At 42.4% G+C, this 18,377-nt stretch overlaps 1 protein-coding gene across 1 annotated transcript in view; it reads left to right on the forward strand.

Annotated features, from left to right (window-relative positions):
- Positions 1 to 18,377, forward strand: part of PHLPP1 (PH domain and leucine rich repeat protein phosphatase 1) — a 207,090-nt gene that overhangs the window by 92,993 nt on the left and 95,720 nt on the right. Inside the window, exons 3-4 of the mRNA XM_014454458.1 lie at positions 1,790 to 1,986; positions 13,288 to 13,413. Coding sequence (XP_014309944.1) covers positions 1,790 to 1,986; positions 13,288 to 13,413 — 323 coding nt within the window. The remainder of the gene's footprint in view (positions 1 to 1,789; positions 1,987 to 13,287; positions 13,414 to 18,377) is intronic.

The raw sequence follows: 18,377 nt of genomic DNA on the forward strand, positions 1-18,377 counted from the left end.
GGCTAAATAAAATGGCTGGCTGTTTTGCATGTGTGTGTGTGTGTATGTGTGTAATTTAGATCAGATCCCTTGTTTAGAGAATGTTAATCATGGAAACTGGAATTTGGAAATCCAGTTGCCCATTGTCCATTGTTTTGAGTCTTGCACTTACCTTTCACTTTTCCGCCGAGTCTCTTCTCTTCCCTTCTTCCCCACAGGAAGAGCATCTGTCATATAGGAAGGAGTCCTTAGATAGGAACCTGGGCATCTTCCTCTCTGGGTGTAAGTGGGACAAGTGGCTGTGGTCTGATTCTTCACTGGCAGCCTTTGGTAGTTAACACCTATTTTGAAGTCTCCTGGGCTTCCTGCCGCTTTATGGGAGCATTAGCATTTAGTGGACTTACAACTCCCAGGAACTCTCAGGTCCACCAGAGTGCTAGTTGTGTGGTTGTTGCTGGGCACCAGGTTCAAGTAGGTGGACCACTGTTATACTTCACTCTGGCCTAGCTCCAGCAAAATTATATAGTGGGAAATACTCATTTTATAAGACATTCTGATATACTGGGAGAAAGTGAAAGCGAAATTCAGACCTGCTGGTTTTATTTGCTAATAACATTTCTGCCCAGAGGTATGTGTTGGGAGGGTTTACTCTTTGGACCATCTCAATAACTATTTTTGATGCTGCTGCTCTTCCTGCTTCCTTCTCCAGTAGCTATTAGACATCTATCAAAAATGCTTGGTATTTATGTTAATTTTAATATTCATAAGAATATAATTTCTCCTGAATTTGTGTCTTCTGCTAGCCCTTGGCAACTAGGCAAACCTCCAAATAAATATAACATTTCTGGCTTGGGTCCTGATTGTGGACACTTGTCCCTTGTTTATTTCTTTTTTTTTTTTAAATATATTTTATTGATTTTTTACAGAGAGGAGGGGAGAGGGATAGAGAGAGAAACATCGATCAGCTGCCTCTTGCACGCCTCCTACTGGGGATGTGCCCGCAACCAAGGTACATGCCCTTGACCGGAATCGAACCTGGGACCCTTGAGTCCGCAGGCTGACGCTCTATCCGCTGAGCCAAACCGGTTAGGGCCCTTGTTTATTTCTTAGTATGCGTTTCAGTACTCTTAGACATTATATATTCACTAGAGGCCTGATGCATGAAATTCATGCAAGAGTAGGCCTTCCTTCTCCCAGCTGCTGGCACCGGCTTCCCTCTGGCACCCAGGACCCGGGCTTCCCTCGCAGCCCTGGCTTTGTCCTGAAGGTCATTCGGTCTAATTAGCATCTTATGCTTTTATTATTATAGATTATTACTTATTATTTTCCACAGGAACAACTGTAAACCTACTTTTGCCCCACCCTGTATACATTAATTGTAGAAGGAAGAATATCAGAAGTTAATTTCATTAAAACTAATTAGTTCATTTAATGCTAGATCTTGAATGTTATTTTCCTATCTTCAGCCTGTAATATTTTAACTCTAGCCATTCATAAAAATATGAAGTCACCCCTTTTTTAATGTAAAATTAAACTGTGAAGGATATAGAAGAAAATAAAACTTGGGTTACAACAGAGGAGTCTTTCCCTAGGCTTTTAAGGAAAGAGCTCTTCTTCACCTAATATTGACATGTACATGTTGAGGAGATTGGTAGTTCTTACCATAATTGCCTAACTTCAGGTTTCAGATTCTCTCACTTACAAATTAGATTTCCCCCCTATAATTATTCTATGTTGTCCAAGTAATTTATGAATAGAAGAAGGCTTATTTTTTTTTTAAGACTAAACTGTTTGTTTGCACTTGTTCCAGGAAAACCTCACAGCACCTGTAGCTCTGAACGGATTCAGCTCTCAGGAATGTATAATGTCCGGAAAGGCAAAATGCAATTGCCAGTGAACCGATGGACCAGACGCCAAGTCATCCTGTGTGGGACCTGCCTAATAGTATCATCTGTGAAAGACAGCTTGACTGGAAAGATGCATGTTCTACCACTGATTGGTGGGAAAGTAAGTTTAAAACAAACAGAAAACTAGCAGGTTTCCCAGCGACATGAAGGAGCTTACTTTAAGCCATTTCTGTAATAATGGGTGGATGGTTTTTGACTCATCTAAGGTCTTATTCAGTTCCTGTTGTACTCCATCAGTGGGCATTGTTGGCTGGTGGAGTTGAGGAAAATAACGAAGCCATTACCTCAAATGAGGCTGTGGGTCCTCGTTTCAGTAGTAATGCATCTTACCTACAGGACAGAAAATAGAGAAACTGGAATTTCAGTGATATAGTGTAAGGTGTAGATGATAAGTTATTACTTATAAGGAAACAGCTTTTGATATCTTGATCATGTGTTTTGTAGTATATTACAAGTGACCCTTTATGTCCATGCTTAATGAAGGTTAGACTGTAGGTGGAATCTTTAATCCCACTGTGCCATACCCTTCGTGTTTAGAGACCAGTGGGATTAAGATTTTTAGTTTATCACCATAGCTAGCCATATTTCTGAACTTGAAATGTTAATCATTTTGGAGAAAACCTGTAATACAGCTGATAAATATTTCTAACACTTACGGGCTGCTTTTCTTTGGGTATGTTAACTATTTTATTCATATGTTTTGTAAAATAAAAATAACTGGATTGCTTGGGGAAATGTTACATTCTTTTTTTGCCAGATTTATTTATAAACTACAAGTGTTGGTAGGGATATCGTTACCAAATTCTATGTATTTCCTGATTTTTAAATGATATGATAATCTGTTAGTAGATGGGAAGGCAAATTTGGACGAAGAAATGGATTTTTGGAAATTGGGGGCATATTAAAGAAATATTTTCTTTACCATCCGCCCCCCACCCCCCACCCCAAATGAGCATGGGAAAGAAGGCGAGATGTGGAGAATATAGAGGAAAAATAAGAAACCAACTTTTGTCAAAGTGAACTTTTTTTGTTTGGCAGATTTGATCTGCTAGTTCCAGGGATTAGAAATGAAGCAGGTAAAACTGGATGTGTGCAGTAATAAATGGTTTGCTCTTCCTCTGCTATGTAGCAAGTTAATTTTTCATTAATAAGTTTATACTAGTTTTTCTTTATGAGTATATAGCCCATGTCAGTTTTTATCCCCCTCTGCTATTATACATTCTAGTCCTAAGAAGACTAATAGTACTTGATCATTTAAAAAAATAAAATTTGGCCAGGCTGCAAGGTATATTTCAGTCATCTATTTTGAAACCATGGCTTCTTAACTTTTGTCCAAACATTGAAGAATTAGTGATATTTTATTGCTGAAGATTTTGTCCTTTGGATGAATTGCTGAAAATTTAGTCAATGTTATTACTCCCATAGGTCGTCATTAAAAATGCATATTTAATGCTTGATACCCTGTTAGGTCAACAGTCTCTTCTGTATGATGTTAAGGATTTATATAGGCAAATTTAATGTAATTATTTATTAAACTAGAGGCCCGGTGCACAAAAATTTGTGCACTCGGGGGGAGGGGGGTGGTCCCTCAGCCCGGCCTGTGCCCTCTCGCAGTCTGGGACCCCTCAGGGGATGACCACCTGCTGGCTTAGGCCCGCTCCCCGGGGGATTGGGCCTAAGATGGCAATCAGACATCCCTCGGGCAGCCCGGCAGCCCTCGGGGGATGTCCACTTGCCAGCGGGGAGCAGGCCTAAACTGCAGTCGGACATCCTTAGCGCTGCTGAGGAGGCAGGAGAGGCTCCCACCACCACCGCTGTACTGGCAGCCATCAGCCTGGCTTGTGGCTGAGCAGAGCTCCTCCCATGTGAGAGCACCCTGACCACCAGGGGGCAGCTCCTGCATTGAGCGTCTGCCCCCTGGTGGTCAGTGTGTGTCATAGTGACCAGTCATTCCCAGTCCTTCTGCTGTTAGGGTCAGTTTGCATATTACCCTTTTACTATATAGGATAGAGGCCTGGTGCACGGGTGGGGGCCGGCTGGTTTGCCCTGAAGGGTGTCTTGGATCAGGGTGGGGGTCCCGCTTGGGTGCCTGGCCAGCCTGGATGAGGGGATGATGGCTGTTTGCAGCTGGTCACACCCCCTTCAAGGTGGGGGTCCCCACTGGGGTGCCTGGCCAGTCTGGTTGAGGGGCTGAGGGCCGTTTTTAGGCTGGCGGGTGACTGAAGCTCCCAACCTCTCCTTTTTTTCTTTTTTTTTTTAATTCTGGGATTTATTTACCTTCTATGGCTGTCACTGGAACTGAGAGCCGGCTTTAGCTCTGAGGCTCGCTCCAGCTCTGAGACCTCGGCTGCTGAAAGCAGGTATCTGGGTTTGTTTGGCTTCTATAATTGAAACACTGTTGCAACTCCAGCTCTGAGGCCAGCTGGCTGAAAGCAGGTTTCTGGGGTTTTATTTAGCTTCTATAATTGCAACATTGTTTCTTAGAGTGCAGCTCAGAGGCCGTCAGCGCAGGTGGGGAACCTTGGCTTCCTCCATCACTGGAGCAAGCAAGCCTCCTTTTCACTTCAGCTGCCTGGCTGCCGGCCGCCATCTTGGTTGGCAGTTAATTTGCATATCGCCCTGATTAGCCAATGGGAAGCGTGTCAGAGGTATGGTTAATTACCATGTTTGTCTATTATTAGATAGGATACTAGAGGCCCGGTGCATGAAAATTCATGCACTGGAGGGGGGGTCTCTCAGCCCGGCCTGCCCCCTCTCACAGTCTGGGAGCCCTCAGGGGTGGGAGGCGACCTGGCGATCAGGGGAAGGCGATGCCCCCATCACACTTCTGCTGCTGCCACTGCCGGCAGCGCAAGCCTCGGCCGGCCCTGGTTTCCTGAGCTTCGGGCGGCCCTGGGCGGCTGGGCAGCCACCATCCGAGGCTTGCCTGCGCCTTGGCCTGGCCCTGTGTGGCTGGGGGGCTGAAGGAACTGGGGGACTCCGGAGGCAGGCACGCAGAGCGGGGCTGCCGCCCTGGTGGGGCTGAGGGGATTGGGCGCCGCCATCTTGTGGTGGTGGGCGCCGCCATCTTTGAGGGTGTGGCAGTCAATTAGCATATTCTCTTCTTATTGGCTGTGGGCGCCACCATCTTTGAAGGTGGGACAGTCAATTAGCATATTCCCTCCTTATTGGCTGTGGGCGCCGCCATCTTTGAGGGTGTGACAGTCAATTAGCATATTCCCTCCTTATTGGCTGTGGGTGCCACCATCTTTGAGGGTGGGGCAGTCAATTAGCATGGCTGTGGGCGCCGCCATGTTTGCGATGGCGTGAGGGTCAGTTAGCATATTCTCTCTTTATTAGATAGGACTAGAGGCCTGGTGCACGAAATTCGTGCATGGGAAGGGGGTCCACTCAGCTTGGCCAGCACCCTCTCCAATCTGGGACCCCTCAGGACCTCTGGCTCCTAACCACTCACCTGCCTGCCGGCCTGATCTCCCTAACTGCTCTCCCCTGCTGGCCTGATCCCCCTAACTGCTCTCCCCTGTCTGCCTGATCGCCTCTAACCACCTCTGCCTGACCCCTGTGGGTTTGTGTCTCCGATCCGGCCCCCAGCAGCCCCAGCACCTAGGTGGCGGGGGGCCCCCTGTGGGTTTGTGTCTCTGATCCAACCCCAGCACCGAGGTGGCGGGGCTTGGGGCTGCTGGGTGCCGGGCTCTCCTGCAGGTTTGTGTCTCCGATCCTGCCCCTAGCAGCCCCAGCACTGCAGCAGAGGGGCTTGGGGCTGCTGGGTGCCAGTCCTGCGGGTTTGTGTTTCTGATCCCCCCAGCAGCCCCAGCACCGCGGTGGCTGGCCTTGGGGCTGCTGGGTGTTGGGCCTGTGGGTTTGTGTCTCTGATCCTGCCCCCAGCAGCCCCAGCACCGAGGTGGCGGGGCTTGGTGCTGCTGGGTGCAGGGCCCCCTTGCGGGTTTGTGTCTCTGATCCGGCCCCCAGCAGCCTCAGCACTGCAGTGGCTGGCCCTGGGGCTGCTGGGTGCTGGGGCTGCTGGGGCTGCTGGGTGCCAGTCCTGCAGGTTTGTGTCTCTGATCCCCCCAGCAGCCCCAGCACCGCGGTGGCTGGCCTTGGGGCTGCTGGGTGTCGGGCCTGCGGGTTTGTGTCTCTGATCCTGCCCCCAGCAGCCCCAGCACCGAGGTGGCGGGGCTTGGGGCTGCTGGGTGCCGGGCTCCCCTGCAGGTTTGTGTCTCTGATCCGGCCCCTAGCAGCCCCAGCACTGTGGTGGCGGGCCTTGGGGCTGCTGGGTGCTGGCCTCCCTGTGTGTTTGTGTCTCCCATCTGCCCCCCAGCAGCCCCAAGCACCGCCTGGCTGCTATGGGCATCGCCATCTTTGTTGAGTTAATTTGCATACTCATCCTGATTGGCTGGTGGGCGTAGTGGAGTGATGACCAATTTGCATGTTTCTCTTTTATTAGTGTAGATGCTCTGTAGGGAAGCCACTTTGATTGGTGTCCCAGAAATACCAAGATGTATAAGTCACCGTCCCTGCTTTGAATAGCTTATAGTTTACTCCCCAGAGATGAGGATGACATAACAATATCTGCTCTAGGAGAGGTGAAAAAGAGTAGTGCGGAAGATTAGTGGTAGGAATACTGCATTTTGTGTGGGGAATCGGAATTTTGTGGTGAAGGAGGTAGCCATTATGATAGAACTTGAAGAGTAAAAAAATCTATTGACATATGAAGGAGATGGTCATAAAGATTATTGTGCTCAGAGAAGCAGAGTCAGGAAAGCAGTGGAATGTTCAGATAAGGTCAGAAGATTCAATTATAATTAGCATTTTCATTCAGAGCTAGATTCTTGTCCTGTTTCCCAGGCCTGTTATTGGATGTACTTCGACCATTGAGTGAATTGAAAGTTAATAGCTTTTCTTTTCTCACAGACAAACCTTGTAAAACCTGTTTTGCACTATGCCTTTAAAAATAATTGAGTATGTTGAAAAACTTAAGTCTTTTAAAACCCGATGACCAAGTTATGAAAAATAATACACTCTTCCTTTTTTTTATTCAGTTGTGTTCTTAAAGGAAAAACAAAGAGTAAGTGGAAAGGTTTTTTTAATTTAATTTTTAAAATTTATATAAAGACTAGAGACCCGGTGCATGAAATTTGTGCGGGGGGGGGGGGCGGGGGAGGAGGGTCCTTCAGCTGGCCTGCACCTCGGGGGATGTCCGACTGCCGCTGCATGCACCAGTGACCATACTTTTCATACAGGTGAAAGGCATCTTGCTATTGTATGGGAAGCTACATTTTCTTGCCCTGATTATAAAAAGTAGTATATAATATGATCCTTCTGAGCCAGTAGTACCATTTCTCCCATCTTATGGGTGGAAAAACTGAAGCAAAGAGAAGTAATTGGCTTTGTCACACAGTTATAAGTGTCAGAATCAGGGCTAACCATAAAATTTACAAGCCAGAGTCCATGCATGTCATCACTGCATCATCCTGTATTTTCAGTGTTAGAGTAGCCTTGTCAGGTTTTAATTTTTAAATCTAAGAGACTGTTCCCAATATATAGGGTAGGGTCCCTAGGCCTGGCCAGCAATCAGGACCGATCTGTGGGGCGACTGGCGGGCGGGGTGATCAGAGGGCCCCTGCTGGCCCCACTGGCTGGCTGACTGCCCTCTAATTGCCGCCATCGGTCGCCTCCCTCTTGGGGGGGGCAGGGCAGACACTCAACTCAGGAGCAGCAACTGTGGTGAGCGTCTGCCCCCTGGTGGTAAGTGTGCATCATAGTGACTGGTCGTTCTGCCGTTCATTGTTCTGTTCGATTGATTTGCATATTAGGGTTTTATTATATAGGATAGCTTGTAATGAGTGTTACATACATTGGTCATAACCTAGACATAATTGTTGTAATAATCAAATTTGGCATACACTTGAGCATGATTGTTTGCATTTGAAATTAGAATTCCAAATGTGAAGTAAACTAAAGCTCTCTTAATTTAATTGATGAAAAAGGGTATTTGTGTAGTAGAGAAGTTTTTATTCATTGAACAACTATGTTGTATTTAATTTGTTCTTAGAAATTTAATGGATTTTTTATATGCATTTTATTTAATATTTGCTAAATTATGATGGATAATAAATTGAATACTTGTTAACCTACTACTCACAAAAAGTAGCAGAATCAATACCAGTGTTTCTACTTGTGTTCTCGTTTTTTTTAACTTTATTATTTATTTATTTATTTGCCCTCACCCAAGGATATTCTTTCATTGATTTTTAGAGAGAATGGAAGGGAGGGAGGAGGGAGGGAGGGAGGGAGGGAGGGGGAGAGAGAGAGAGAGAGAGGGAGAGATCGATTGGTTGCCTCCCACACACACCCTGACGTGGGCTAGGGGTGAAGCATGCAATCTAGGTATGTGCCCTTGACAGGGAATCAAATCCACGACCCTTCTTACCACTGAACAACACTGGGCAGGGCTAGATTTTATTTTATTGTTTACTAGAGGCCCGGTGCACAAAAATTTGTGCACTCGGGGCAGGTCCCTCAGCCCGGCCTGCGCCCATTTGTAGTCCAGGACCCCTTGGAGGATGTCCACCTGTCGACTTAGGCCCACTTCCCAGGGGATCAGGCCTAAGCTTGCAGTCAGATATCCTTCTGGCAGCCAGGGAGCCCTCGGGGGATGTCCGACTAAAGGCTTAGGCCCCCAAGGGATCTGGTCTAAACCATTAGTTGAACATTCTTAGTGCTGCCACGGAGGTGGGAGAGGCTCCTGCCACCACCTCTGCGTTGGCCAGCCATGAGCCAGCTTCTGGCTCTGTGGCACTCCCCATGTGGAAGTGCACTGACCACCAGGGGTCAGCTCCTGCATTGAGCGTCTGCCCCCTGGTGGCCAGTGTGCATCATAGCAACCGGTCATTTTGCCGTTCAGTCAATTTGCATATTAGCCTTTTATTATTATTATATAGGATGTCCCTATTTCCCCCCTTTTGCCCCCTCTACCCAGCTCTTGCCCCCCACTTCTCTCTGGCCATCACCATACTGTTGTCTGTGTCCATGGGTTGTGCATATATTTTCTTTGGCTAATCCCTTCTTTAAATTCACTTCTTTAAATTTTTATTTTCAGATAAGTGCTCATAACTGCACTATTATATATTTTCTATTATATCATTTAGAATTAAGATATTTTTTAATTGAACCCTTGTAAATTTTAGCACAATTTAATAAATTATGCTAGAAGCAATTAGGAGATTTTTCATGTAATGCAGCTACATTTCAATTAATTTAATTTTTAATTTTTTAATATTTTAATTTGAAATAATCTCATACATGTAAAAAAAACTATAAAATACTACAGCATATTATATGTACCCTTCACCCAGTTTCTTAGGTGTTAATAATTTAAACAACCATTATACAACTAACAAAATTTGGAATATATTTTTCTTATAATCTCTTTAATGTTACTTAATCCATTTACTTTGTTTTTGTTAATCTTCACCCAAGGATATTTTTCCATTGAATTTTAGAGAGAATGAAGGGAAAGGGAGAGACACATTGATTGGTTGCCTCCTGCACATGCTCTGATAGGGACTGGGGATCAAGCCAGCAACTGAGATACATGCCCTTGACTGGAATCGAACCTGGGACCCTTCAGTCCATGGGCTAATGCTCTATCCACTGAGCAAAACAGGCTGCAGCTTAAATCATTTACTTTTAATCTATATGTATCTTTATATTTAAAGTGGGTTTTGTTTTTGATTCACCCTCATAATCTGTCTTTTAATTGATGCATTTATGCCACTGACTTTCAGAGTGCTTACTGATAGAGTTACTACCATATCAGGTGGCTTCTGGGGCTTCTGGGGCCGGCCAGCGACCCGGGATCGGATCCGATCATGGGTGGCAGGCAGGCGGCTTCTGGGGCTTCCGGGGCGGCCTGCGGCCCAGGATCGGATCCAATCACGGGCGACAGGCAGGCGGCTTCTGGGGTCGCACATGGGGGCCTGGATGGCAGCTTGCGATGGCGGCTCGCATTGTCCCGCCCTGCCTGCAATATGCAAATTAGCTGCAATTTTTCTGGCGGTTAATTTGCATATCATGCTGATTAGCCATTGGGAGGCATAGTGAAGGTACGGTCAATTACCATGTTTGTCTATTATTAGGTAGGATACTATTACAGATGTCCCCATTTTTCCCCCTTTTGCCTACCTCCACCCAGTCCCTCTACCCCTCCCCCTATTTTCCTCTGGCCATTACCACACTGTTGTGTTGTCTGTTTATATGGGTTATGCATATATATTCTTTGGCTAATCCCATCTACTTGTTTCTCTTTACGTCTGTTCCATTGTCTCCACAACAGGTATCCACTGTCCTAGAATATGTATTCATCATTTTCTTAAATAAGTTTTATCATGTAACTATGTTGTGCTAGGTTTTGCTCTGAATAAGAATGGCATTGTACTGTGTGTGTCTTCTGTGAGTGAATTTTTTTCACTCAGTATTAAGTTTTATAATGAGAGTCTATGTTGCTTGCTATATGTGGTTTTTATTTCGGTATAATATTCCACTCTGTAAATGTTCTAAATTACCATAATTTCTGAATAAATTTTTCTGTTGATGGACATTTGGGTTGCTTCTAGTTTTTCATTATTATAAATAATGCTGCTGAAATAGTCTTATGTTTATATGCCTCCTAGTATGCAAGTAGTGTTTCTAGGGCAGTAGTTCCCAAGTAGATTACTGTGCTTGAAGGGAACATTTGGTAATATGTGCGTGTGTTTTAATTAATTGTCAAATGATTAACAGTCAGCCTTATCAAGGATGTAAGCTAAGCTATGCGGTGGTAACAAAACCCCCCACATCTCAGCGACTTATCATAGCAGTTATTTCTCACTCACACCATATGTCCATTGTGGATTGGTGGGGATTTCTTTTTTTTTTTACATAATTGTATAGGGACCCAGCCTGATGGAGGCTCTGCTCTCTTATAACATTTAGAACATGAGGCCTTCCTTTGTTGCTTAGGCAGGGAAAAGGGTAACTGAAGGGTCATTAACCAGCTCATGTATATTTGGCTGCAAAAGTGACACATGCCACTTCTGTCCACATCTCATTTGCCAGAACTAGTCACATGACTCCACCTTAATTGCAAAGGTCTGGGAAATGGAGAAATAGATGAGTATATGGTTAATATCAATATCTTAGCTATAAGGGTACTCTATTGGCACATACAGGGCAGGGACTTAGTAAAATGTCAGGCAAAGTATTAGTCCTTCACAATGTACAATGAAGAACTGCTCAATCCATAATTCCTATAGGTTACTATAATTTAGCAAAGTGGCTGGATATAAGACAAAACTAAAAAATAAACTGGTTACTATAGGAATTTTGACCTCCTTTCTTGAGAAATATTGCTCTTGGACACATACTTAGTGCAGTTAAAGCCTCAAAGATATAGAGCATATGTATATTTACTTTTACAAAGTGATGGCAAATTATTTTTCATAGTTATTGTGCCATTTTACACTCACATCATTGTACAAGTGCTCTCGTTTCTCTATAGCTTCACCAAACTTCACTGAGGTATAATTAACATAAAATAAATGCACATTTTGATAACCATTTTATAATTGTATACTCCCACGATTGCAATTTGATAGCTATGTACAGCCGTCACCACAATCAAGATAGTGATCATATCACCTCCAAAAGTTTTCTTGTGTTCCTTTGCACCCCTTCCCTTCTACCTTTTTCCTCTCACTTCTCCCCATCCCCAAGAACCACTGGCCTGATTTCTGTCAATATGGATTAGTTTAAATGTTATAAAAAAATTTTGTTTCTGTAGTGTTTAGAAATACAGTTTGTTTTTTAGTGTTGTCTTATATCCAGCCACCTTGCTACATTTTCTTATTTGTTCTAATATGATGTTTATAGATTCTTTGGAGTTTACTATGTAGCTAGTAATGGCATATCTAAATAATGACAATTTTATTTCTTCCTTAATACATTTCTTTGTCTTATTGTAATGGCCAAAACTCTAGTGTGGTATTGAAAAGAAGCAGTAGATACTTGTCTAATCAATGATTTTAAAGAGATTGATATTAACATTGAAGTTTGCCTTAGATGTTTAGGACAGAGTTTAGGTTAATAGGACTTAGATAAATACCCTTTGTCAAGTCAAAGGAATTATTTGTGTTCTTAGTTTGCTAAGAGTTTTTATTATGAATGATGACTGGTTAGTGAATGTTATCACATGCTTTTTTTTTCTGCAACTGTGGGCATAATCATAGGATGTTCTTCTTTAATCTATTCATGTGATTAATAATTCTATAGTTCCAATAATAATGCTAAAACATCTTTCCTTTCCTGAGCTAATTCTAACTTGTTCTTGATTTTTTTCTATATTACTGAATTCTGATGCAATATTTTGTTCGAGATAAGTGTTCATGACTGAGATTGGCTTGTAATTTTTTCCCTTCTTTTATGTCCTGATCTGTTTTTTGTTATAGTGGCCTTATTAGAATAGGTTGGGGTTTCTTCATTTTTTGTTTGGTGGATGAGTTTGCACAAGTTGGGAATGATCTGTTTCTTATAACTTTGGTACAACTCAACCATAAAACCTGGTATTTTGAGAGTTTTAAAAAATTTTAAGTTTACATGGTGACAGATGGTTACTAGCATTAGTGGGGTGATCACATTGTAAGGTATAAAAATTCCAATCACTATATCGTACATCTGAAATGAATGTAACGAATGTAAGATTGCATATAAACTGTACTTAAGTAAAAAAATAATTAAAAATATGCATAATTTAGTGGTGGTAAAACATATTTTTCTAAAAATTTTTCAGAAACTTGCTTAGAAGTTTGCTTGGAAATTTGATTTGACTATATCACTGCATTATTAGGAATTTGAAAGTTGTCACAGTAAGGTTTTATTTTAGGTGAATTTCACATTAAATAAAAAAAACTTAACATGCCTGAAAAGTTATAATTCAGGGTAATACAAAAGGTTGTAATTCAGAGTAAAAAGGTTGTAGTTCAGAGTAATATAAAAGTTCTTTAAGTAAAAATCCACCCAAAGTAAAAATTCTTAAGTAAAAATCCTTCCAAGAGGAACTAAGAACCCCAACATCCTATTGTGAGAATATAGAAAGATAAGAAAGAGGGAGTCTATTCCAGTTTTAAACAGGAAAAAGAATTTCACTATTGTGGGGAAATCTAATGGAGATAAAACTCCCCTTTTTTTTGGCTTACTTGTTACTCAAATTGGTTTATCAGACACGGGTTAAAATAATAGGAGAAATATATATATATTTATATATAGGGGAAGATACAAATTTGTGCAGGCTCACTTATTAAGGCATAGTTAAAGAAATGTAGATGATTCTGCTTTCTTACTTGTTTTTGTCTCTTTGTTTTTATAGGTAGAAGAAGTGAAAAAGCACCAGCACTGTTTAGCATTTAGCTCCTCTGGACCCCAAAGCCAGACTTACTACATTTGTTTTGATACATTCACAGAGTATTTAAGGTGGCTTCGACAAGTCTCTAAGGTAAGCACTTACTCAAGAATTCTTCTGTTCAGCTTCTCTTTGATGAAAGAGTTGCTTTCTTTCAGCTTTACCCAGCTCCAAAATACATTAATTTTTTTTTTCATATACTTCTAGTAATTGGCAATTTTTCATTTTTTAAAAGCTCATTTGGGCTTAAAAGTAGCTTTTAGAAAGTGTGTTCTGTTTGCCAGGTTTTGTTTATACTTTTAAAAAGAATTTAGTGGGTAGGCTGGCATCACTATATTAATGTCATAGATGAGAAACATGAGGTTGAGACTATTTAAAAGACTGGCCCAGGGAAGACAGCTGCAAAACCACAAAATACCCAGAGAATTGTCACAAATTTCCCCTCGTCCTCTGACTATTTTTTCTTGTAAGAGTCTAATCTTATGTCATCTCCCTTTTTCAACTTCTGCCTTTTGAATGGTTTAATTTTTTTTTTCATATTAATTATTTTGACGATTTTATATACCTGTAGTCCCCTAAAAAAAGATCACCATGACCCATGAAACAATATACTTGTGTGTGTGAAATGGAAACCAGAATAGCATGATAAATAAGGTAAATAAATGTTAGGATTATAAGGTACTGTGTGTGAGGATGTTTTTATATCACATTTATCAAATTATGTGTAAAATGGATGAATTATAGTGCTTTGGCTCTTGGTTTTGGGTGTATTTATGAAATGATGAAACCTCTCTAGGGTACAAAAGCATGACCGTGGAATTTGCTTTCATAGTTTTGAATTTATAATCTAATTTGTTATCCAAGTTCAGTATGATTCAGACTGCAGTTTGATGGTAATTATTTGTCAAGTGAATGAATAGGGAATAACTTTGTAAAATGCTTAACAGAAAATTAGAGAATAATGTTTAGGAAGTCTTTTTGAAATACTAGTTGCATTTGAATGATCAATTTAAGACATTCTCTGATGATGTGATACCCTTAGAAATAGTAGTTTCTGCTCCTTTTAGAGAAGAAGCAGTGGGCAGAGTTTAGGTTGATAGGACTTGGAAGAGTCTGACAACCTAGTAGGCAGACGGAAGTTCTAAATGACAGGGTAGCACCCACATTAGAGAAGAGGGGAAGGATGGCATGTCTTCTTCAGATCTGCATGTAGAACTAAGGTGATATTAGAGGCAAAAAGCACATCTGTCTGATTGTTTTGAAATTACTCCTGTGGTGGCAAATGTGAATAAGAGTTAAATAATATTGTGCTTTTATATTTAAGTGCTTGTACAGGCAGTAAGTCAATGGCCCACATTCTGCTTTTGACCATAGTTTTGACTATGCAAAATTATGGTCAAAGTACAGTAAATTTTTTTGTACGTGGAGTTGTCGATTTTTTAATATAAACTTTTTATTTTGGAATAAATTTCTGTTTACAGAAAAGCCTCAAAGATAGTACAGAGAGTTTCCACATACCTTTCACCCAGTTTCCCAAACATACAGTGCATTTATCAAATCTGAGAAAGCAACATGAGTCCATTTCTCTTAACTAAACTCTGGAATGTATTTAGATTTCACTAGTTTTTCCATTCTTCTCTTGTCCCAGCATCTAATCCAGGGTACCACATGGCATTTGGTTGTCATGTCTCCTTTGTCTCCCTGGTCTGGGACAGTTTTTCAGTCTTTGTGTTTTCATGACCTTGATGGTTTTGAGGAGTATTGGTCAGGTATTTTATAGAATGTCCTACATAGAGGTATTTTGATCTTTCACACTAAATGCAGTGTAATAGGCAGCTGCTTCACATTCTTTTTGGAACAAATCAGAGGCATAATTTCTTAAACATGAATAAGGATGTAAATAAAAGTATATGTAAATTATCAACCTTACGAAAGACAGATTGTTTTGATTTAAACAATAATAACAAAAAGATTAATAGCTATTGAGTTTAATAGTGTTGTATATTAAACATTCACACAAATGATAAGTCACTGTTCGGAAGCCAGCAAGTATTTATTCTATATGTCAGGTATGCGTTTTATGCATTGGGATATAGCAAAGAACAAGTAAAATTCCCCTCTCTTGGATGGGCTTACATTGGGAGACAGGCAATAAATAATAAGTAAACAGACAAAAGAAAAAATATCAAATCATCGAAGTTTTGTACTACAAGGCCATATGACAAAAAATGACAGAGGAGGAATAGCTCTTCTGAGGAGGGGACTTTAAACGGAAACTTCCATGAAAAAAAGAATCTGATTATTGAAGATCTGGTGGAATGAGTTTTGGGAGAAGATCCTGTTGAAAGCTCTAAAACTGGAAGGAGGGACCGAAAGGCAGGAGTCTTGTTATAGACCAGGGTAAAGAGGCTGAATTTTATTATTGGCATAATGGCAAGTCATTAAATAATTTTCTTTCAGAAAGTTACCGACCTGACATTGGCTATTGTGTGCAAAAGAGATGTGTGGGGGGCAAGGATGGAAGCAGGGAGGCCTGACCGACGAGAGGCTCTTTTGGTGTATACGAGGCAGGAGGCGAGGGTAGAAATGGAGAGACGTCGATAGATTTGTTTTGGAGACTGAGCGACAGGATTACTGATGAATTACATATGGAGCGTGAGGAAAATGGAGAAATAAAGAGTGGTTTCTGGGATCTTTGAGTTACTGGATAAATTGTAGCATCAGGGAGAAATCATAGCATAATCAGACTTTTTATATTTGCACCTTTAATACTGTAGCAAAATGCAGTTCTTAACTTCAGAGGGCTTTCTGGAGAGTCAGCAGGAGAGGTGAAGCACAAGAGGTAGGATATGAAATATCTCTTAAAAGGATGTGGAAAATGTTGATTTCTAAATTGTTGCTGGTGATTTTAAATGTCTTATTTACAATCTGGGTTAATGCTCCTTTCTGTTGCTGGTTGGCCAAAATGCCATCTCCATGGTCTAATACAGTGGTCGGCCAACTGCGGCTCACGAGCCACATGGGGCTCTTTGGCCCCTTGAGTGTGGCTCTTCCACAAAATACCGACTTTTGCACATGGGCCACGTAGTTTCAATCGCACTGTACATGCGCGCCCACACGTGGTATTTTGTGGAAGAGCCACACTCAAGGGGCCAAAGAGCTGCATGTGGCTCGTGAGCCGCAGTTTGCCGACCACTGGTCTAATAGGATAGTGCATCCTATATAATAAAAACCTACTATGCAAATCGACCGAATGGCAGAATGACAGATCGCTATGACACGAAATGACCACCAGGGGACAGACGCTCCCACAGGGGGAGCACTGCTCAGCCAGAAGCTGGGCTCACAGCTGGTGAGCGTAGTGGCAGGAGCCTGTCCTTCCTCCACTGTAGGTGGGTGGTAAGGAGCAAGGGCTCCTGGACTGCAAGAGCCCCAGACTGCGAGAGGAATGTCTGACTGCTTGCTTAGGCCCTATCCCAGGGGTGACGGGCCTAAGCCAGCAGGCGGACATCTCCTGAGAGGTCCCGGATTGCAAGAGGGCCCAGGCTGAGCTGAGGAACCCCCTCCCCACAGTGCCGATTTTTGTGCACCAGGCTTTTAGTCTATAATAAGGCTCTCACTCTGTGATTATCCAAACCTCTCAATAGGAAGGTAGATGATGGGGGAGAACTGTGAGGCCGGAGAACATGACTGTGGTAAGAAAGGGGAGAGGAATGTTGGTGTGATTTTCCCATTTCACTGATTATTGCCATTAGAAGGGTTTGATATGTATGTGCTGAAATGTAATACAGCTATTTGCAAAAGACAATTCACACACATAGACATACACAAGATTACAGCTTACACTTCATACTTATAAGTCATTAAGAATGGCAGACATTGGGAAGAAAGATTTCTTCCTGAAAAGTCAGGAATGGAGGACTAAGGACAGAACATTTTAGTAATTAGCAGATGTTAGATACAGGCTTTTCCCTTTCTCCAATCTTAAAAACCAGGTACACAAAAATTTTATAAGTTGTTATGGTTAGTGAATTAAAGGGGAAATGAGTCGTAAAGGGTTGATTAAAGAGGTTAGATATTATTGAGGAAATAAGTGAGAATGCCCTATTTGGATATGAATCCTACATAAAATATGGTCACATGCTCCTTTAAACTTTGTATTTTGTGGATAGTCCCAAGAGAGTATCTTTTTCTTTAATCCATCCTGGGAGAGTAGGTTGGGGCTGCTGGAAAAATGATGAGAACCTCGCTCCATCTGGGAGTATGTGCTGATGGGAAATTTGGGGTGGCAAGGCCTGACTTGTCTAAGCCACTTCTTCTTCCAGCTTCCCCTTTCCATTGTCCTCTGTTCTTCCTCATATGGGGGTATCAAGTTTAGTCACACTCGGGAGTTACTATAGAAATTGTTTCTTTTTCTTCTGATTGAGAAACGAAACTGCACAGAATGGATTGTCTTTACATCTTGATATTTAAATGAAGAGTCATTCATTTTGATAAGGATCTAAAAGGATAACAAACCCAACAACAGAAATATCTGGGTTTCTGATTTTTAATGACCATCCCCACCCCAGTCAGTCCAGTGTTTTTAAAATTAAAATGAATTAGAATCTATAATAATAAAAACGTAATATGCTAATTAGACTAGACAGCCAAATGACCTTCCGGATGACCTTCCAGACGTCATTCCGGATGTCTTTCCAGATGAAGCTGTGGGGGCCGAGGCAGAGGCGGTTATGGGCAATCAGCCAGGAAGGCAAGCAGTTAAGGGTGATCAGGCATGCAGGCAGAGTGGTTAGGGGTGATCAGGCAGGTAGGCAGAGTGGTTTAGGGGTGATCAGGCAGGCAGGCGAGCAGTTAGGGGCATCAGGCAGGCAGGCAGAGTGGTTAGGGGCGATCAGGTAGGCAGGCAGGCGAGCGGCTAGGAGCCAGAGGTCTCGGATTGCGAGAGGATATGTCCGACTGCCGGTTTAGGCCCAGTCGGGATTGGGCCTAAACCAGCAGTTGGACATCCCCCGAGGGGTCCCAATGTCCGACTACTGGTTTAGGCCCAGTCGGGA

The sequence above is a fragment of the Myotis lucifugus genome, unplaced genomic scaffold (genome assembly GCF_000147115.1).
Source record: "Myotis lucifugus unplaced genomic scaffold, Myoluc2.0 scaffold_36, whole genome shotgun sequence".
Classification (NCBI taxonomy): Eukaryota; Metazoa; Chordata; class Mammalia; order Chiroptera; family Vespertilionidae; genus Myotis; species Myotis lucifugus.